The sequence below is a fragment of the Manduca sexta genome, chromosome 24, assembly GCF_014839805.1.
Source record: "Manduca sexta isolate Smith_Timp_Sample1 chromosome 24, JHU_Msex_v1.0, whole genome shotgun sequence".
Classification (NCBI taxonomy): domain Eukaryota; kingdom Metazoa; phylum Arthropoda; class Insecta; order Lepidoptera; family Sphingidae; genus Manduca; species Manduca sexta.
In genome coordinates this window covers 8,592,735-8,615,002 of record NC_051138.1, presented here as the reverse complement: position 1 = coordinate 8,615,002, position 22,268 = coordinate 8,592,735, and the positions used below count along the sequence as shown (strand labels likewise).

The window sequence follows — 22,268 nt, the reverse complement described above, 5'->3', positions numbered from 1 at the left end:
ACTGTAGTTTGCACAACTTTTAACTATATTTGCAAAACTGTGCAATTCTACAGTGGCATACATACGAGTAGTCGTAGTTAATTATCTTGGTTGCATCACTATTGTGAAATATTATTTAATGTTTATTCTTGCATTACCTTCATAATATTGTGACATATTGACATTTCATGATATTATTTATACCAATCTAGTACGTAGTAATGGTGAACAATTTATGATAGCTATATGAATCTTGAATCTTGAATTATTTATTATTGGAAAAATGTAGCTCCAGTATATAAAACGTCATTAGACTTAAAGAGAAAATGATTGATAGTTTATTGGTATAGTTTGAAAAGGAAAATTAAAGATTTTGACTGTAATTTAGATTTGTATCGGAAACTGTTCTTTACCTCTAGTAATAAGGAACCAATTACACGCTTTCTGTAGCACTTTTATAGAATACATGAGTTAGAATCAATTACGATTTGAGTTATAATGTGGCGTGACAGGTGTCGCGGAACCTTTTGTCCCTAATGGAAGAGGAAGCGCTGGAGGCAGTGCGCGGCGGCGGGGGCGCGGGCGGGCGCGGCGCGGGGGGCGCCGGCGGCCGCGCCCGCCGCCCCTGGGACGAAGACTTCGTGCTCAAGCGACAATTCTCTGCGCTTATACCTGCCTTCGACCCGCGCCCCGGCAGGACCAACCTCAATCAGACTGTCGGTTAGTTTTTTTTATACGTGCACGGCAAGGAAACCCCACTGCACTTAATGGTAAGTGGCATGGGTTCCAATATGATGTCGACTGACGAGAAATGATTACCCCTCGGCGTCGACACAATTATACCGGTCCGTTCAAACCTGATTGATATACACAGTCTGATTCTGTAACGCGACACACTTACGTGATCCACTATGGCGGTTATAACACCTTGTGTACGGTGGTCGCTATCCGGGCGGATATAAAATATATATTCTACCACTAGCAAAATGTACCTACTGTGTTTATTTTAATCTATATGTGCAATACTTGAAAAATTATTTTCGTTGATTATTGGTTTTAAACTGATATTGACATGTGACATTACAATAAAACAGTTAATTTGGTATCCGTATATAGATTTAGAAATACCATTAAACTACGACTCGGACGAAGACGACGAAAACCCGACCATACCGGGATATAGTGATCTGCCGGGTGCGCCGAGCGTGCACGGGAAACAGAATGCGCCGGCGCTGCGTCTGACGCTGTCGGCGGGCAGCACGGGCGCGGGCGGCGCGGGCGCGGGCGGCGCGGGCGCGGCGCTGGTGCTGGAGCGGCCGCACTGGACGCTGTACCGCGCCGTGCTCGCGCTGGCCGCCAAGCAGCCGCACCCCGCGCCGCCGCTCGACCTGCATCGCGACACCACGTACACGTACGGACTGATACTACTATAATATTTGTTTAAATATTATGTTTTTTTGCGTTGACAACTTTTATTTGAGAATGAGATTTCCCCGTAGTCTCAAATAATATTTTTGATATCACAACTATTACGTTCACAGGTTAACTTACAAAGAAGTGGAGGGAATGGAAACCTTCGCCTCCTCGAGTGATAGCGAAGATGACGAACCTTGCGATCCAGGTAAATCGAGTTGGTCATTTTATCATAATTATTGTTTCCTTTTTATTTTTCAATGGAAAACATTTGCCTTATAAAACTAGAATTGACTGGATGAAAACTTAAGGGTAGTCCTCTAAGAATTGCCTCCTGAAATTTCAATGGTTAAGGTAGTTATACTGTATGTATTATGTATCAATTTTAATATTTACGTTGAACGTCACTGTTCGTGATGGTGGCAGTGTGGGCAGTGTGTGCAGTGGGTGATTTGTTCGTGTTGCAGAGCGCGGGATCGCGGGCGCGGAGGGCGCGGCGGGCGCGGCGGCGACGTGTTGCGTGCGCGTGCTGCGCCGCCTGCGCGCCGCGGCGCCCGCGCTGCCGCCCGACGCCTTCCTCTCCACCAAGCTCACCAACAAGCTGCATCTGCAGCTACAGGATCCGCTCGCGCTCGCCGCCGGCGCCACGCCGCACTGGTTAATACACTGACATTATTAATATATATTATTATACAATAACACACTGTGTATACAAAATTACTATATAATAATCAGGGAAGAAAAATAAATATAAACAAACAGTACTCTCGTTTACAATAAAGATTTTGCTTACATTTGTCATTTGGGATAATAATATAAAAGAGATGATTATCCTTAATGCTCTCCATAAACATTACAGGTGTCAACAGTTAAACGACTGGTGTCCTTTCCTGTTCCCGTTGGAAACGAGGCAGATGTTCTTTGCGTGTACCGCATTCGGAACGTCACGCACTATAGTGTGGCTGCAAGCGCAACGAGACCGGGCATTGGACAGGCAGAGGTACAGAATTGTTAATATCCTAATTGCTTTATTTTGTTTTACACGGAAACACTTAATATTATGGTTTTGTATGCAGAGCCGGCAATACGGTGTCACCACGACGTGCCGATTTGGAAGCGACCGAGTTCCGTATGGGTCGCTTGAGGCACGAAAGAATAAGAATTCCACGAAATCCGGTTTTATTGCGATCGGCTATGCAGGTTAGTCGTTAACAATAGATTATCAAAATAATTATAATTGTTTCATGTAACATTATCTTTCAATGTATTGTAGATTTAATGAGATAGTTGTCATGAAGTATTAGTTTGAGATATTGTTGTGTGCGCACCCGCAGCTGATGCGCGTGCACGCGACGTGCAAGTCCGTGCTGGAGGTGGAGTTCGCGGGGGAGGAGGGCACGGGGCTCGGGCCCACGCTGGAGTTCTACGCGCTGGTGGCGGCCGAGCTGCAGCGCGCCGACCTCGGCATGTGGCTGCACGACGCGCCGCTGCACGACGACGACGCCGCGCCGCACCACCTCGTCCTGCCAGGCGGTAACACTCAGCACTTCATTCTTCTGATATACACTGGCTGTACTAATTATGACGCGGACACTTCAAACATAACACAATCATTTTACCACAGAATTTCCTGTTGTTTTAATTTGTTATAAAAAGTTTATTTATTATAACCTATATTATTACCCGAAAATCAGTTTCTATAATATTTTTATGTAATACATATTATATAAATACATTATGGTTAACTTTTCAGAGAAACCTCCTGGATATTATGTGACGCGTATAGGCGGGCTATTCCCGGCGCCGCTACCGCAAGATTCTCCCGTCTGTGATAAAGTATGCAGATATTTCTGGTTCCTCGGAGTGTTTTTGGCGAAGGTGAGTGTGATTCCATAAGGGGGCGTCCATAAATTACGTGAGGTGTTTTTTTTAAATTTCTTGTCCTCCCTCCCCCCTGATGGGATGTCGTGAGATTTTATTCAACCCCCTCCCCCATCCCCCAATCTCACGTGAGATTTTTCAAAATGTGGGTTTCTTATGTAAATGCGTTGGATTGTTATTGTAAAAAGAAAAAAAATGCTTCGTGCTTTTATTTACGACTAGTTAAGACTAGTAATCAATATTGCTGAGAGTTATAAGTGTAATAAAAAATTAACAATAGAATACTTAAATCGTAACTACTGCGATTAAAAAAAGAATATCTACTCTAATTCAGTCCATGGAGAATCATGCGCGGTCTCAAGATGTAGATGTATAACGTCGAAATATGAATGAAAGTATTTTCTGTCGAACGGATTAGTGAATGATCTTAATCGTGTTACGATTACGCTTAAGATTTAATCTTAAGCATGTACAATCTGGATTATACGGACAAAAATTGCGTGATATTTGGCGAGACCCCCCCTCTCTCCAACGTAAGATTAGATGAGATTGACTCCCCCCCCCCCGCCCCTTAAACATCTCACGTAATTCATTGACGCCCCCTAATCAATATTAATATTATAAATGTAAAAGTTATTCTGTTGTATGTCTATTACGTTTCCATAAGTAAACCAGTGAACTGATTACGATTAAATTTGGTAACGAGTAACTTTTAACCATATGGTTGGACATTGGCTATTTATTCTCGCAGTAAACAACACAACGGGGCTTTGGGAAAACGTTTTCAAGCCGCGAGCAATACCTTGTTATTACGATATCCACAATAATAATAGTTTGTTTTATGTTATAATAATATGTGCAGGTGTTACAAGACGGCCGGTTAGTTGACTTGCCGCTCTCCGACGCATTCTTACGCATCATGTGCGGCGAGGAGCTATCCAATGAATACCTGGAGGAGGTGGATCCCATCAGATATAGGTAGTTGAAATCATAATTACTTTCATCATACTTAGTATAAGTGTAGATTTACTATTGTTCTACATATTAATATTTCGAGAGTAAATATAAGGATTACTGTATAGTGTATAGTATTAATATTTTTTTTAAGGTTCCTCCAAAACGTATTGAGTGCAGCAGAATTATACGATAATATTATGCGCGACACTTCTCTTGATGCGGAGGAGCAAATGAAGCGCGTGAGCGAGATAAAAGTCGAAGGCGCCACTTTCGAACAACTTTCACTCACTATGACTTACGTGTCGTCACACCATGAGCCGTCTGTCGCAATACAACCATTGTGCGAAGGAGGCGAGAATATAGAGGTAATTTGTGTTTAAACTTTATAGGAAACTAGCTTCTTTTGAGGCGTATAATACCTTTTATTTGAAAAATGTAATTGTACTTATTTTTTTTAGGAATTTACGATAATAGATTTGATTGATTGATTGACTTCTGGGTAGAGAATAATTAGGAAGCAGAAATGATGGGTGATGTGTGTACGTGCAGGTGAACGCTCAGAACGCGCGCGCGTACGCGGAGGCGAGCGCGCGGTGGGTGGTGCGCAGCGGCGTGCGGCGCCAGGCGGCCGCCTTCCGCCGCGGCTTCGGCCGCGTGTTCCCCGCGCGGCGCCTGCGCGCCTTCTGCGCCGCCGAGCTGCGCCTGCTGCTGTGCGGCGAGCGCGGGCCCGTGTGGACGCGCGACCATCTGCTGCAGTACACCGAGCCCAAGCTCGGATACACGCGCGACAGGTACAACACACGCATGCACACACTTACACCTACGAATACCTTTCAGTGCCCTACAATTTCTTAATTTCTTTGTTGTTTCATGCATTTAATATTAACTCTTCCTCTATTTAGGATGATACTTTAAAGTAAATAGTTTAAATATATTTGCCTGACTTGACTGCCTCGATGGCGTAGTTGTATTGCATGTCCGGTACAATAGCGCTCTGAGGTCCTGGGTTCGAATCCCGGGTCGGGCAAAATGATATTTGGGTTTTTTCTGCTCAGTATCAGCCCGGAGTCTGGAATTTGTGCCCGATATGGCGATAGGCTCGCCCCTATCACATCATGGGACGGAACATGCTTGGCGAAAAGTGGGTGCCCTAGTTGCGCCTCTGCATACCCCTTCGGGGATAAATGCGTGATGTTATGTATGTTAAATATATTTGCATTAAACTGTTCCATTCGAAACACTTGGTTAATAAGTATATGCTTCGTATAGTCCCGGTTTCCTGCGCCTCGTCGACGTACTTGTGGAAATGTCTCTTCGCGAGCGTAAAGCATTCCTCCAGTTCACCACCGGCTGCAGCAGCCTGCCACCCGGCGGGCTCGCTAATCTGCACCCCAGACTGACTGTTGTGAGAAAGGTAATGCAAATACATAAAAACTTGTAATTCACATTCCGATTTGCATAAATTATTTTTGCGTTCATGGTCAGTGATAATTGTTTATAACAGTTTTGCAGAATTCCAGCTATAAAAATCAAATATTTTCCAGGTGGATGCCGGTGATGGATCATACCCGTCGGTAAACACATGCGTGCATTATCTAAAATTACCCGAGTACTCGTGTAAGGAAGTGTTGCGCGAGCGACTACTCGCAGCCACGAACGAGCGCGGCTTCCATCTTAACTAACTGTTCCACGATATTACAAAAATAATGATTAACAAGTTGATAAATACATTTGCTTACTTACATACTTATTGTTCTATCACTAATGGCCTCTATTCAGTGTTAGGATATAATGTTATATTTTAATTGTATTCTGATATTATTTCATGCTGAATGCTCGCTAAGAAAAAATGTGCGTTTTTAAATTCTATCAGTATAAATAGTGTTTAAGAACATACGTTATAAATACTAATATTCACCGCGTTTTAAAAAATATGTGATGAAGTGGTGTCTATTCATCACACACTACAGTGTGTGTATAGTCCTTATCTCTCTTTTTGATGTATACTGAGAACTGGGACATATACGCTAGAGGTATATACTCTACACAGGTTGGGTACATGCTTGTGCTTAGGCGTCACTGCACACTGTAGAGCAACAAATAGCAGAATTTGTAACTTGTGACTATATATTGGGTATACGACGTACGGTCGAGATAACGATAAGCGTCTCGCGACAACAAACGTAAGCTTGCCGATCTCTCGTTAGTAATTCTAATGCTAAATATGTATAACATTTTAATACGTTTAGTCTCTTTTACTTGGATTACGCCGTTATGTTATAACACCATTAACTTAAGCCACAGTAGACATATTATGTAACAGTCATAATTTGGCCAATTTCATTCTTTATATATTTTTTTCTTTTCTATTAAAGCTAGAGATGATAATATACACGTATCACGGCACCCCGTGTTACTCTCCACTCTCTGTCCACCAGTTTATGGCTGCTATTTAATATACTTTTGAAGAGATGTCTTAAAACTTTATTTTTATTATGTACATACAATTTATCAGCGTACGATTAGAAATTAATAAAAAATTACAATTCTAATATTATAGCTGCATCTTATAACGTTAAAACGTTCAAAATACTAAAGTATAATTTTAGTACTACCCCTGGGGTTGGGATTGGTATAGTTGAGGTGCCTACTTTGTAGTGTTAAAATGAAATATGTCTATTGTGCTTAGGCTATGGATATCAATTGTATAAAATCTAATAAACTTATACAATACTTTACTAAATATTTATAAACAAATAGTTTTGACACTTTCAATATCAATATTACATATAATAAATAACATTTTATACTTAATACATTTAATGTAAACAATTAAATTACTTTATCATAATAATGTAATGTTTCACTTGAGTCAGTTAATGGCGCTAAGTAAGATATGTACACATTTATTTTAGATAGTTGCTTTATCAGTAATCAATAGATGTCAAAAAGACATAACATTATAAATTATTGAAATTTTCCATCAAATGAATAAGTAAATGTTTGTCGTTTACTAATTATAAAATATTTTTGGAGTAGTGCTAGTTTGATCTGCTTCAGTTGTGTGTGTCTTTTGTGTCTTTATATTAAGTCCATTTATATTATAATTTTTTTGTTTGATTCCTGACATTAATTGGCTATTTTTCAATGTAATGTTACCAAATCTTGTACTTGTGACTGATGAGTAGTAGGACTGATATAACAATATTTGGTGAAAAGACTTAGTTGCTCAAAGTATATCAAAACTGCATGACTGTTTTAAAAGAAGTCAAATCGATGTTCCACTTTTATCCAAGAATAACTATGTATTTTATGCCGATTTAAAAAAAAAAATGATGTCACCGGATTGTGTGACCGAAATGTTGGTAATGAAGTTATGATTTAACTACTAAGGATATCTCACGGGGCCACAAAGTGACACTTTACATGATAACCCTAAACGAATGGCGGGATAACAGCATTTTTAGAAGCTATCTGTATGTATTTACAAAACATGTAGAAAAAAAATTATACACTGCATTTGTACTATGTTTTAACGCAACTTTGGTTACAATTTTTTTTATACGCATATTGTTTCATCAATTTCATAATGAAAATGCCACAAAAATTGTTGATTCCGTGCATCTCCTAAAGTATATATCATAATATTCAGTTGAAACTAGCATTGCAAAATATATAAATTAATAAGAAATATTTGGTTAATATTCAATTTAAAAAAAAATTTAAAGTTGATTTCGAAAGAAATTGTTTGTAAATCTTTTCATATTTGGATTCGTACCTCGTGCGCCGTAAAAGTGTGAAATTAATACTCAAGGCCGTTTGTTCGGGAGAGGGCCGAAAGTACCAAAATACCTTTTATGTACTAATTGTAATTATATTGTTAATATTATATTTGAAATGATCCTTAACGCCTACAAGCTAAGTTTCTTATTCGCAAAAATGTACAAAATAACATTACTAGCCTAATTAGCTGATCGATGAACATCTGTAATCTGTCTATGTTCAGATTTATAAACTTTTGACTGTGGTGTTTTAAATAGGGAGAATAAATAGCCTAAATAATATGTTATATTCATTTGTTGTTTGTTTTCTAAATCAGTATATACCGATTAATGACAGTTGTGTTATTTCCTGTGTATTCCGATTGACAATACTGTTCGGTCCGTGACGCTGTGCCCATCTGCGATATCCGTAGTATTTAAGCGTTGAAGAGTTGAAAGGAAATTTTGTTTGATCCAAAGTAAAAGATTGTATTTAGTCATTGGTGATGCGCTTAAATTCTTAAGTCTTGAGGGTTTTATTCATTAAATCGTAAATGTCGACGCCTAATTTAATCATAAATGAAGCGTTTTCTTTGTCAAGATTATATTCACAAAGTATTTTATGGAAAACTGTAAAATACTTTATAATTATGTTTTAAAGAAGCGATTATTACACCTGTTCCGTAAAAGAATTCGATGATTCAGAGTGTGTAACACTAATAACGCGTTTCTTCAAAAGATAATATTTAGCTGTGTTCCTTTAGTTAAATAATTTTGTCAACTGAAAGTTGGTATAATATTGTGATTTACTATTATAAATACATACTTTACGAATTAAAATATATTTAGTTTAAATTAAATAGTTATTTAGATTAAAATTATTAACAATATTGCGTCTTGTAGCAGTACTCCTGTAATTGTTGTTGAGGATTATATCAATAAATAAGTAACAAATATTTTGTATTTTAATTTATTTTGGGGTTATCCGTTTTATAATTGGACACAAGTTTACAAGTCTATTTGTGCCATCAAGAAAATTTTAGTGGCAATTATTCGGCTCGGAGATCGATATGTATCATTATGTTTACCTAGTAGTGCAATATTGGCCTACGTTAGACGGAAAACTTAGGAGCGTTAATCTGCTGCCGTCCTCAACGAGAATGAAGACGGTATGGTATTTTGAGTCATCGTTTTGATTTGAACTGCGTTCGGCTGGCATTTGTGACATGCCAAAGCCTCATCAATACAAGACACGACTAATTGATTAAAGATAAATGAATACTAGCGATATTTGTGGCTAAAGAGCGATTATAATCTCCAGCATTATTCCGTATCTTGTTTACAATAAGCTCGGCGATTGTGGCGAAAATTCATATCACTTAAAAGCCCTGCCATAGGTACACAAGTTTCATGTAATCAATAGGTCATCACCTGTTGCTGACACTGTGTAGTGTCACATGTGTATGTGTAATAACATTATTACGAGCTCAATTTATTAAGCTATGACAGGACAGTCTTTACCACTTTTGGAAGTTTCTGAATTCGAGCCTCGATATTTATGATGTTGACATAATATTTAAATCTCATTTTCTTTTTAAATATTAATTAAGTATTTGATATCTAATTTCAATTGATTAATGACCATTGAATCAATATCATCAATATCTAGCTTATGACAGTCTTATTTGAACTTCCTGGTGCTCTAGAGTACGGATCTAAAAGCCAATAATTAAATTTCTTTAGTAGAATTTGTATGATACATCGTTTGGATACTTTAGATTCTACAATGGCATGGCGTTGTGATTATAACTAAATTGTTCCCATCCCAGTTTCTATATTTCTGTGTTCCGTTCGGTGGTCTAATTATTATGAAATTGCTCATCTGATTCATTAAAAGGTTTTGAATAGTTGGTTATGATAGTTTAAATTCAAGAGTTATATCAAGCACTATCCACAGCAATGTGTTGCTCATAGTTTCTGGTCATAGCAATAATAGCATAGAATTACAGGCTTTAGATAGCTTCGTTTCTTGATTCGGAGTGAATAATGTAGTGATGATGTTTGATCTTAATTCCTAATGGAATGACAGTTCCATAACACGAGTCAGTGCAGGTAATCTTACTTTTTATCTTATCTTACGTCTGACTACTATAAAAAAAGATTGTGAATTTTTTGGTATGTTTGTTAGATGTAAACGCAGAATGGATTTGGATGAAATTTGGCATATCGTTAGCTCATATGTCATGGGTAGCTAATTTTTATCCGGGTAATTTACTTTCATGGGAAATAAACGATTTATTGATCTGATTTTTAAATACACGGGGCTGGCATCGAATGTCGTCACCTTTCTCGCAGGCGAAGCCACGACCAACACCTAAGAATAACATAAGGCTGGGTTGGAATGTTGCACCTTATTTATCGCAAATGCTTAAGATGTGGGTAACATATGCATATACAGCATGGAAGCTTATGGTAGTTAATATTGCTGAAAAAGTAACTGGAACGATTCATAGTACTAAGTATGGGCGCTATTAGGAAATACGTATCATTCCTTTTTTGTGTCACATTAAGCATCGTTGTATGGTAGGTAAATACTGTAAATACATGATGTAGGTACCTACGCACTATAAAAAGAAAAGAAAACGATAGTTGTTACCATTTATTTGTTTTTAGCGTTAGATCAAACTTTGTGTTGGGACATCGGCTTCTGCAACGCACTTTTTTCACGGCTTGGCTATTTGCAACCTTGGTGATTTACACAATTTTCATACAATACAAAACGATTAGTATAAAAACACAGGCGCCATTTGTATTGACATCAGTCAGCTGCTTCAATCACTGGCACCATGAGAGCTTTACTAATATGCTGTGTCGCCTTTGCGGCGCTGGCAGTTGCTAGTTGTAGGACGGCTCGCGAAAGACGCGATGCCGACCTTCAAGAAGCGGCTAGCCATCATGGTGGCAAGTGGGACAAAGGGGGTGGCCACGAACATCACGCTGATCATCACCATGATCATGGCGAAAAGGGTCACAAAGGATACAAGGGACATCACCATCACGAGCATGGCAAAAAGGGCCACCATCACCATGAGGGTCACAAAGGTCATCACGACGAGCATGGTGGCCATAAGAAACATCACCACCACGATGATGGCTACCATCATGAGCACCACCATGGAGACAAAGGTCACAAAGGTCATGGACATCACGAGGAGGGGCATTACCACAAGGGACATTCCACTAAGGGTCATCACGGTGTTCATAAACATGACGAGTTCAAGAAAGAAAAACACTTCCACGATAAACACCATGAAGGCGGTCACCACGAGCACCACGGTGGACACCACGAGGAGCATGGACATAAGAAGGGCGGCGGCTTTCATAAGGGTCATAAGGATGGTGGTCATCATCATCATGAGCATGGCAAGAAGGGCCATCATGAGAAGGGAGGACACCACCACGATCATAAGGGTCACCATGAAGAAGGTGGACATCACGAGCATCACCACCACCACCATGACCACGGAGACAAGGGAGGTCATGAACACCACAAGCACTGGGGCCACAAGAAGGGTCATTGAAGATGTCAGTACCTGTTTAAATACATGCGCACTGATGGAACCAAGTTTAAGTTCCTATAGTTAAAGTTATGTTAAGTTTTGTTAACTGTGATGAATTGTTTTATTAAATATTTCGTTAATAATATTACAGCGTTTTCATGTCAGACGTGCGGCCCAGCTCAAAATCTGTAATATAATATTATCTGTAATCTTTGTTAGTAGAAAAACGAACTTATCAATTTCACAGCACGTTTCGACAACAAAGTTACATAAAATTGTTGGCGGTGGACCGTTGGCAACGGCTCCCGGCAAGATAAGTAACTCAGCGTTGAGAAACTAGGGCGGTGCCCGAGATTGGCCTACATATTGGTGAGTAAAGAATTAGTTGTGGTTGCAATCAAGCGTTTCCTATAGAAAACATTGCAGCCGCTGAAATTGATAAGGTTTCTTAATAAAATGTTTGGTAACCGTGTTGTAGAAAAGTCTAGAAAATCTTAATGAAACAGTATTACATGATTCTTTTGTAATATTTGAATAAAATAATTTCAAAGTAGTTTGTTTAGTTTTATAAATTACTGTAATTGTGTGACTTATACAAGGTACTTAGTAGGTTATAAGGTATGTTCCGGTCGGGTTATTGATATTATTTAAAAAATATGAGAGATTTGGGGACACAAAAACAACATAACATATATATAATAATAAATAATATCAGCCCTGTATTATATACTGTCCCACTCTTAGGCACGGGCCTCCTCTACTACTGAAGTGATAAAAAATAAATATTAGATATATATTAATAAAAATAATTTTAACAAAAAATTAAACTGCTTTTAAAAACCACTCAAAACCAAAAAATAATTTCACATAACAAGTATATATTGGATACTAATTTTGGAGTCGGTGCCTAATTAAATCTGCCTACCCCTGACACGGGGAAAAGGTATTATGCTATATGTATAAGTATGTGAGAAGTACAGTCAACCAAACTTAATGCAAAAACATAACCAAATACGTCACAGGAAAGCTAAATTCGCGATTTCGTTTTCTTGGACGACATAATTATTCTAGTTTTTTTAATTTTATAACCAAACTACCGAAGTGATGTTGAAAAAAAATTTATGGGACCAATTTGGAGAGAAATTCTTTCTAATAAAAAAGAATTTTCCAAATCGGTTCATAAATGAGCGAGTTCTGAGGTAACATAGAAAACAAAAAATCACGTCGAATTGATAACCTCCTCCTCTTTTTTGAAGTCGGTTAAAAATACGCCATATCGCGATTTGCGTGATGTCTTAAACATAATGAACTCTTTTTTTTTCTCTACCTAACAATATAATGTTATGGCGGCTGTACACTCTCGTCGAGGGACGATGAGCCTAGGCGAGCGCGAGAGTGTACAGGGTACACTCGTTCTGTCTCGCGATGCCTCGCAGTCACTCGTGGGCTCTCCATTCGGTGTCGGTTTTTTGAGCACGAGTCAAAGGGTCTCGCTTCCCCCCGCGAGGTGGCGCAAGTGCATCACTGTATACTCTCGCGTCATTCAGTTAATTCAGGCTATCCTATTGATGAATAAAAAAAAAGAAGCTTTCGCTTATGGCAACGTTCAGAGGGCACATACAGGACATCAATACGTCTTTGAAATCTGGTGCAGGGTGTGATGAAGTTCACAAACCAACTTGGTTTGCTTTCGAATTAATGAATTCGTTTTTGGGACATTTATACAAATGTAAAGGAACAGGAAACATTGTAAACCAAGTAACAGCTGCCGTAACCTGTAACGCGTCCATTTTCTCGGTGGTCGCAAAGCGTACTGAATAAACGAGAGTGTACAAGGTCACGTTCGTCCCTCCACCTTTCGCGCGAGAGCTCTCGACGAGACATCGCGAAAGCACTCGCATGAGAGTGTACAGCCGCCATTATGAGCATTACCTGTGTCATCCATACTATCCAACTTAGACGTGCTTGTTTTAGAGTTCATTAGGCGAAAGAATAATATTCATCTGACTATTATTATAGGATTTTCCCTGGAATACACTGTGATAAAGGAAGTATGAGGATAAGAGAGGTTGTTTGCAAAGTTTCTTGGTTAGCCATGTTTTTGTTTTAAAAAATCAATTATAATACGCGACTCGTACTTACTATAGCAGTACCTAAGTGCATAGAAACAAAGAGTATACATTTTACACGTGTCGACGACGATACATGGTACCTACTAATGAGGTACGTACTCGGCTATTTAGTGAGGTTCATACTTTTCATTATAAATGGAGAACACGTTTACTCAAAAATCTATAGAATTATACCATTCTGACATTCAACATTTCGATGGGTACAATTATATTGAATCGTGTCTTAGAAGCTAGGGTTACGGTAAAAGAGAAGCGTCTTTTGTTAAACTGAACAGGGATTATAGTAACTACTTGTGTATCTTTTAAGGAATGTAGGCATTTACTACAAAACTGGCTTATCATTGTGTAAGGTTTATAATTTTAATTAAATTATGAATATTCTGTTAGTCGCAGCCATATAGAGATGTCAGTACATCAAACGCAGTCGTTTAAACAGTTTATGTAATAAATCAATGATCAAACAAAGCGCCTGTAGAACTTGTAAGCCTGCTATAAACTATCTGAATTGCCTCCAGATATAGGTATAAATGCCAGCGATTTTTGGTAGGTATAAATATACTAGTTTTTGTTCGCAGCTTCACCCTGTGGAAAAGTTACCCGGGATAAAAAAAAATGTGTATGTTCAATGGTTGGCCGTGTAAGCGTAACTGACAGAGTAAGTTATGTTCGCATTTATAATATATGTAGGTAAAGTATGGTAGTATGGATTTGTAGTTATTAAGGATATATGTTATAGTTTTATTAATCTCTGCCTACCCCGGGCACAATTATGATCTTTTAACACCAAGTGCAGTGAAGGCACCTTGCCAAGCTTTCAAGAGGAAAAAAATGGCGATGTAAATTAAGTCAATGAATGTGCGTTTTGTATAGCCAAGTCAGGATCAAAAACTAAATCATTACTAAAATGTAAAAACGTAAGAATGATTTGAGTACCCAAAGGGTCTCTACAATCCGATTCTATCTGGCAGGTTAATTTATCGCCATGTTTAAGTTTTGTTGTTATAATAAGTGTGAGTTTCTAAAGTGCAGGAATTGAGAAATTGAATCTCTTTATCAAAAATGTGCATAATGTTTACATACTAAAAATGATAATTTACTAAATATTAGAGACCGTTATACTATTAGATGACATTTACTTACCTATTTGTCTATACAAATAGATAAGTAAATGTCATCTTAAGGACCTTTTCGGCATGGCAAAGAGCCAAGAGCGCCAACAAGCGATGACGCACAAATGGAAAAAGAATTAGCTTAAGGTACTTGTGCAGCAGTGCATACTGTTATAAACTATTTTAAACTTTGACACGGGGTAACAAAATTTACTATATTAAAACAGACATAATAATTAAGGACATTTGTAATGAATAAATTATGTTGTTACGAAAGCGCGGAGATGCCGTCAACTTGTTGCACCAGACAAGCAACTGTCAAATAATTAGCTGTTGATTAGCAATTATGAACAACTGTCAGATTCGTAGTATTTATAAGAGCATGAAGAGTAGCAAGAGGTATCGATATAAATGGATTGTTCAGTAAATATATATACGTTTTGAATTTTGAATAAATAGAAGTTAAGTTTTTGTTGTTTATATTGTATCTGTAGTTTAAAAAAATGTTCATTGTTCATTATTGTTAATATTATGTGTACCGTTTTGAGGCCCCATAAAAATATGCTACTCGCTGAGTGCTGTGACGAATGTTATGTACGCCGTACTTGTTGTACATATCAGTGACTATAATTATAGTTTAAAACTAGAGTAACTATGTGTAACTGTTATTAAAAATATGTACAATGTGGCAGTTCTAATAAATAAATAAATATAATTTCTCTCTCTGCATAGACAATATGGAAAAGTTTGCTTTGCGACCAACAAAAAAGTAGCGGATCCACGGTCCAAAGTATTTTAATAACAATAAGGTACAAACATTTTCGGCACTGTGCAGTTTTAGATTATTAGGATATATCCAAAAGCCTATTAATATTTAGTAAGTTTAATTATTGTCGTATTACAATATTATAATTCAGTGGCGTATGGGGAGGACGATGGTGTCAAAAATAAAACAATAAAAATGTGCACTGAATAACATTCATATCCATTCGAAAGGAATAACCAAATGTTGTCAGTTTTAAAAGTCTAAAATCAATCAATCGTTAATTGAACAAACAACATACCTATCTATTCACAATAACGGAAGTGTTGCAAGACTGCCAGCTAAAGCTGCGTATGCCTAACGATTTTTTCAGGCGTGTTAGCACGATTCATTTATACTTTGAATAACAGTAGTCATCCTGGGGAATGGTTTTGTTTTCTGCCCTAGTGACCCGTTTACAATAACATACTATATCATTATATAAAGTTAATAACGATCATTATGAAATTGGATTTTTTAGTTTTGACAAGAAACCTACAGGAATAAAAAAAGTAGTCTATAATATTATGTAATTCAATGATTTGTCTTTTGGATATTATTTACTACACAATCAGCGGTTTATGTGTTAAATTCTAACAAACTTCCAAACACTAAATTAGAATCTTTCACTTCGAAATATTATTTATGTAGAAATTTAGATCAGTGTGTGTTCAGCATGGCTTATTACATATCCATTTAGGCATTAAAGGTTAATATTACTGAAAGGTATTTGTTTGTTATCAAAATAACGCCTGCAGCTGCTTCAACGCTTACTGCAACACAGCCACGCGCGGGTTGTCTCGCGACGCGTCGATTACCACAGCTTACACAACTGTTTATATAAAACTGCTGCGCCAATAATCTTGTTGTCAATTTTAGGAATAGAGCATTCTTATCGACACCTAGTGATAGAATTGTTAACAAAATATGAGGTTGACTTTTGCTTTAGGATTTTTAATAGTCCTTGTGATTGTCGATGCACGCCGATTGCCTGCTAAAAACCATGAAGTTCATAAAGAAAAATTAAATGTAGCCGATCAGGCCCCCGCTGAATCGGGGCATAAGAAGGAGGAACATCACGACCAGAACTTCAAAAAAGGAGGAGGTAAGGAGCACCATGCTGAACATCATCATGACCACGAAGAAAAAGGTCATAAGGGCTATAAGGGTCATCACCACCACGAAAAAGGCGAAAAAGGGCACCACGATAAAGAACACCACAAGGGAGAATATGATGATCATGGTGCTCATAAAAATGAACATCATCACGAGGATGGACACTATGATGAACATCACAAAGGTGAAAAAGGCGAAAAAGGTCATAAATACGAAGAAAAGGGACACTACAATAAAGGACATTCAACTAAAGGACATCACGAAATACACAAACTGGATGAATTCAAAAAAGATAAACACTTCTTCGACGAAGAAGGCGATTCCGGTCACGAAGAAAAACATGGAGGATTCCATGAAGAACATGGACACAAAAAAGGTGGACACTTTAAGAAGGGACATCATGAAGGAGGCCACCATGAGCATGAGCACGGTAAAAAGGGTCACCACAGTAAAGGAGGACACCATCACGAGCATAAAGGTCACAAAGAGAGCGGCGGCCATGACGAGCATTACAATCATCACGACGATCACGGCAAGAAGGGTGATCACGCGCATCACAAGAAATGGGGATACAAGAAAGGACATTAAGGTACTCGATATAAGCGAAATTTGGCTGTGTCAATATAATTTTAATGTTGTTGAAAATGTGATTGTTATCTATGTTGTTATTTATTTTATCAGTAAAAAGCAGATTTTACCTAAAATCTGTCTGTAGAACATAGGGTAAACTGTGCCGAAATATTAAATTATTTTTTATGTTTAAGTAGTTTGTAGACGTTTTTAGTATATGAAAGTAAAAACATGCTACAAAAATGTTTGAAAAAAAGAAAATTTTGTGCACTAGATGTATCGACAAAATTAAAACATAAATTGACAATAGACTTTGAAAATTAAATTATTGATAATATGCATTCACTATTCTCTTATTTTTATTATACATTTGTTCCAGTATTAATTAGAATAATGCTAAACTATATCATTCAAAATTTCGGCAGTGCTAAAATTGCTTGCTATTTGCCTTTCTATTTTTTATTAAAAAAAATATTAGTCCACTATGTTTACATAATTTATATTTAGTTATTTTAATTGTGCTGGACAAATATATTTGGAAGTTTTAAAATTGTTCCAATTGATATTAAATATTGGAATTCCTTTACAGGCACGTCACAAACAGATTTTTTTTGTGGATTCAAAAAAATATTAAATTTTTTACTGTATGAAGTATGCTTTCAAAGCAATAACGGCATATTTTAACGCAAAAATTAAAAGTACTAATTGTTTATAATGATTAACAATTCCTATTGTCAAGTCTTAAAAATAGCGTTGAAAAACATCACAACTAATACCTTGTAGTTGTTTGATTGCGGCTGATACCAAAAACGACAATTAACTGTAGTAAAAGCGCAGTACTGTTAAGTATTTATGATAACAGCAAATAGCTATTTCACATTATAAATTCAACTGGGTGTTTAAGTAGGCATGCTTTTAAACTAATAACGGTGATAACCACCACTCAGGATCTTGTGGCTTTTACACCATGATAGCTACCCGCTTTACTTCCCGTAACGTAAGTAGGTGTACCGTGTATCCAATATTAGCTATTATTTGTTGGCTATTTTACTGAGATTTTTGAGAATAAAAATAATAATACTGTGATTTTCATTACACCTTATTCAATTAATATTATGTTGAAATACTTGTACATGAAGGATTAAAATTATTATATTGGAATGAATGACCGAATTAAATTGATCATGAATTTATTTAGAAGTAGATTTTGATAAATATAGCAGTACTAACTACTAATGTAATTTGACAGACAATACAAAAAACAATAGGGGTGGCGTGCTTGTTCTTATTCTGAGGGGTGGCGTTAGAAACGCATTCTATCTATACTGGCCCCTGGAGCCTTATTCTCTATCCCGCACGTTATTTTGACAGTGTGTAACAAGCACGTAACACAACGCATCATGTTTAGGACTATAGAAATTTGGCTTACAGAATACCATTCCACGCACATTTCTCGTAGATAACATGACACGGCCGCGTTACGCGTTTACACTATCATACAGAATAAGGGCCCTGCACTGATTGGTCAATAGTCAGTCTCCTATCTCTGCTACTATGAACTATATAAGCGTCATCAATTTTGTCTTATAACTACGCTTTTCTGTAAATTGATGAGAAATCCGAGGTCTGTTCTGGTGGTCTTGATTATAATATTATAATAATATCAGCCCTGTGTTATATACTTGGCCAATGCTGAGCACGAGCCTCCTCAACTACTGAGAGGGATTAGGCCTTAGTCCACCACGCTGGCCTAGTGCGGATTGGTAGACTTCACACACCTTTGAAATTCCTATAGAGAACTTCTCAGATGTGCAGGTTTCCTCACGATGTTTTCCTTCACCGTTAAAGCGAACGATAAATTCACAAAGAATACACACATGAGTTTAGAAAAGTCAAAGGTGTGTGCCCTTGAGATTTGAACCTGCGGACATTCGTCTCGGCAGTCCGTTCCACACCCAACTAGGCTATCGCCGCTTCTCGATTAAGACGATTCTTGATTAAGTTACATTATAAATAACTGTAGCATAAGTTCAATATACCGAATTAGGTGGCGATTAATGATGTCCTTGTAGTTTCAATAATTAATATAACATAATGCTTTTCTATGAAATTGCATTCTATTGGCCTAATTTAGTGACAAGCAATTGCGGTCTATGTCGTTATTTGCTAATTTTACAGATTGATTGATCAAATTGATTAATTCTCGTTTAGTGCGTTGAAGTTAATAATTGTATTCGATAGTACATTATGTGTATTTGTATAAAAATTTGATCAACTTTAGTCAAGGTTTAGGTTTGCCGCTTCCTTTTAAAAAATAAATTACGAATGATTTCAGTCGAAGGGTATAAACTTATATAAAGCAAATTTTATTACTATGCGCGGTTTTAAGAGCCATTGTTATTTCTGTATCATTAAGTATCTTGTTTTAATAATCCCTCTATAGTACCAAAATTGCCTTTAATAAGTTAAATATTATCTGATATAATGCCTCAGTACCCCTTTACGGCAGAATAAAACAGATATTATTCTTAACGGCTATGATGTACGTATGGCTAAGATTAAGCTAGTTTTCTACAATTTATTAAATTCAACATGTAATTTGGCTACTTCATGTAATACTTAATAGGGTACCGGACTCATTTTTGTTCTTTACTATTATCAAATATTTACATAATAGAAATTATAACACAGAAGGAATTATTAAAATCCGGTAAAAAATCAACAAGTTATAAGTCTTTGAATTTCGGTGGAAGGGGTAATTAACAAGAAACAGAAAAGAGACGAAATATCCACATGTGACGTCATCGGGAATTACGACGCGAGCAAAAAAAAGAGATGAAGCGATATCCCCATATCGCGCCCACTTCTGCACGTTACAATATTTTAAATATGAATTACTCGCTCATTTTTTAACCAATTGTTATGCAGTTTTCGCAGGAGTGCTTCTTTTTCGTATTATTAACCATTACATATAGAATAATGTACAAAATAAAGCATAGGCCGGTCCCCTATTATATTCTTTTTCGTAAGATTTATCTCACCTATATAATAGTTAGATCAAGAATTTGTATGTTTATATTAAACAAAACAATTTCGATTACTAATTATAAATCCCTCGAGAAAAGTGAAATTGCCACTGTTAATACTGTTCTTAATTAAGTGAGTTGCAGCTTCCAGCATAGCGGTATGTGATCAGGGCTATACCTTATTCTGCTGTATTGATATCTTTACTTTATAATGTCACTGTGTTGAGTTCAGACTAAGATTCCACATACGTATATTGTCTCGTTTTGTGCTTTTGCTTTCGTCTTTCATGTAGTCGGATTTTAGTATTTTTTTAAAGATCTAAATAAAATACAAAGTCATTTAAAGAAAGGTATCCTTGTTACAAAGGCAGCATATAAGGGCTGTAGACTAGAAAGGCTTGGCTTCAATTTAAGGTCGGCCAACACAACTGTGGATTGTTTTTTATATAATTATTTGTTTGTGTTTGGATTAGTTCGAGACTGACGTCAGGATGGCGCTCGTCGCAAAAACTAAGGCAAAGTATTTTTGGATGAGTATACATTTGGGGTGAATAACTGCTGTTTCTTAAAAAAAAATTTTTTTAAAGGACATATGTATAAATTACATAATCCGTAAAACGTAAATCAGGACGAAGGTACTCCATTGATAAGGCTTTTACACTAATTAGCGAGTGAGTGTGGGGCTTAGTTATGTCGCACTTCGTGTTAGATTTATGGGCGCTGCCGCCTTCGTCGATAATCCTGGCCAGTGTGACGAGGAGTTGACGTTGTGGATCGAATCCGTTTAGTTTAAAGCGTAGTGAGTTTTTTTCTGTATATGGCTAACCATTTGTGTGTATGTATGTAGTGAATGATATTCATAGATATTGCGTTATCTTAAAATTCAGCGGCGATGTAACTACTGTTTGGAATTTTTGTGCATGCTTGAGTATTTACATTAGGTACTTGGTGACTTGAGTTAAATCGTACCAAAATTTATTAATCACCTGCATCATTTTAAAATCAATATTGTTGTCTTACTCATTCTATTAATTATCGCATGTTTGGTAATTCTTACTGATAGTTATTGTCTAATAGTTTTTTTTCTCAAAAGCTAGCAATAAGTAGACATAACAAAATAGTATCTGGTTGTTAGGTCGTTGTCTAGTTACTAAGTATAAATTTGTACATCTATATTTTTTTATTATAAATGTTGTTGTATCATTTATTTTAATTATGTATACATAGTTAAAATATATGTTATATATAACATATCTCTGTAAATTTAATAAATCGCTGAGAGTAGCCTAGAAAATTCAATAAACAAAAATTAAATTCACTAAAGGTTTAAAATGTATTCCTTTGACTAAGGAAAATCAAAGTTAAACTCTTACTCATAGATACTGAGAGTAAGACTATTTTTCTGTTTGACTCAAGAGAGAGAGATGTCTCTAATTAAAATATGTAAATCATCAGTTCTTCACTGCGGCTTTCCAAGCGTTGAAATCAAATACTATCCTTTGTGAAATAGACTTCAATTTGAAATACGATTCCTTTATATTAGATACACTAATGGAAACTATATAATATTATGTCGGTCCAACTTAAAATTCGAAACTGTATTAAGTTAATATTTTTCTACTGAAAGGTATTTTTTTTCTATTAATTAGTAATTAGTGCCTATAAATATTGTATTATATGCACAATGCACATACATATATGCAAATTTTCATACCGTGTGATTTTGGCTCGGTCAATTTTTATACAGCTTTCACTAACAGGTAGTTGACTTAAAAACAAGCAACTTATATTTTTTATCATTTCATGGATTCAATGATTGTAGACAGAATTTATGGTGGGAAAGCAACATGAGCTACTTATTATTTGGCAAAAAATTCAGGGTTCCAAGAAACTTATACGGGAAACAGATATTGTAGGTGAATTTGCAAGTTGGAACTTTGAGGTAATAAATATTATGGTTGT

The 22,268-nt window shown here is 36.6% G+C and overlaps 3 protein-coding genes across 6 annotated transcripts in view; all 3 read left to right on the top strand.

Moving 5' to 3' along the window:
* Positions 1-8,947, top strand: part of LOC115448072 (E3 ubiquitin-protein ligase Ufd4) — a 47,479-nt gene extending 38,532 nt beyond the window's left edge. For all 4 annotated transcript variants that reach the window (XM_037442327.1, XM_037442326.1, XM_037442325.1 and 1 more), the window contains 13 exons: positions 492-699; positions 1,096-1,390; positions 1,521-1,600; positions 1,860-2,049; positions 2,252-2,392; positions 2,469-2,592; positions 2,727-2,925; positions 3,146-3,270; positions 4,136-4,251; positions 4,382-4,595; positions 4,780-5,021; positions 5,500-5,644; positions 5,775-8,947. In XM_037442327.1, the coding sequence (XP_037298224.1) occupies positions 492-699; positions 1,096-1,390; positions 1,521-1,600; positions 1,860-2,049; positions 2,252-2,392; positions 2,469-2,592; positions 2,727-2,925; positions 3,146-3,270; positions 4,136-4,251; positions 4,382-4,595; positions 4,780-5,021; positions 5,500-5,644; positions 5,775-5,912 (2,217 nt within the window). In that variant the 3' untranslated portion in view covers positions 5,913-8,947. The remainder of the gene's footprint in view (positions 1-491; positions 700-1,095; positions 1,391-1,520; positions 1,601-1,859; positions 2,050-2,251; positions 2,393-2,468; positions 2,593-2,726; positions 2,926-3,145; positions 3,271-4,135; positions 4,252-4,381; positions 4,596-4,779; positions 5,022-5,499; positions 5,645-5,774) is intronic.
* A 1,846-nt stretch (positions 8,948-10,793) lies between these two features.
* On the top strand, positions 10,794-12,104 carry LOC115448084 (histidine-rich glycoprotein-like). The gene has a single exon (XM_030175384.2). It carries the CDS (start codon positions 10,838-10,840, stop codon positions 11,570-11,572), a length of 735 nt encoding a protein of 244 aa, XP_030031244.1. The 5' UTR covers positions 10,794-10,837; the 3' UTR covers positions 11,573-12,104.
* A 4,347-nt stretch (positions 12,105-16,451) lies between these two features.
* LOC115448081 (histidine-rich glycoprotein) lies at positions 16,452-17,360 on the top strand. Its single transcript, XM_030175382.1, has one exon. It carries the CDS (start codon positions 16,522-16,524, stop codon positions 17,296-17,298), a length of 777 nt encoding a protein of 258 aa, XP_030031242.1. The 5' UTR covers positions 16,452-16,521; the 3' UTR covers positions 17,299-17,360.
* The last annotated feature ends 4,908 nt before the right edge of the window (positions 17,361-22,268 follow it).

Bases quoted from the DNA above. Each gene is read 5' to 3' on its own strand.
- LOC115448081 (XM_030175382.1), top strand. From the start codon at position 16,522: ATGAGGTTGACTTTTGCTTTAGGATTTTTAATAGTCCTTGTGATTGTC.
- LOC115448084 (XM_030175384.2), top strand. From the start codon at position 10,838: ATGAGAGCTTTACTAATATGCTGTGTCGCCTTTGCGGCGCTGGCAGTT.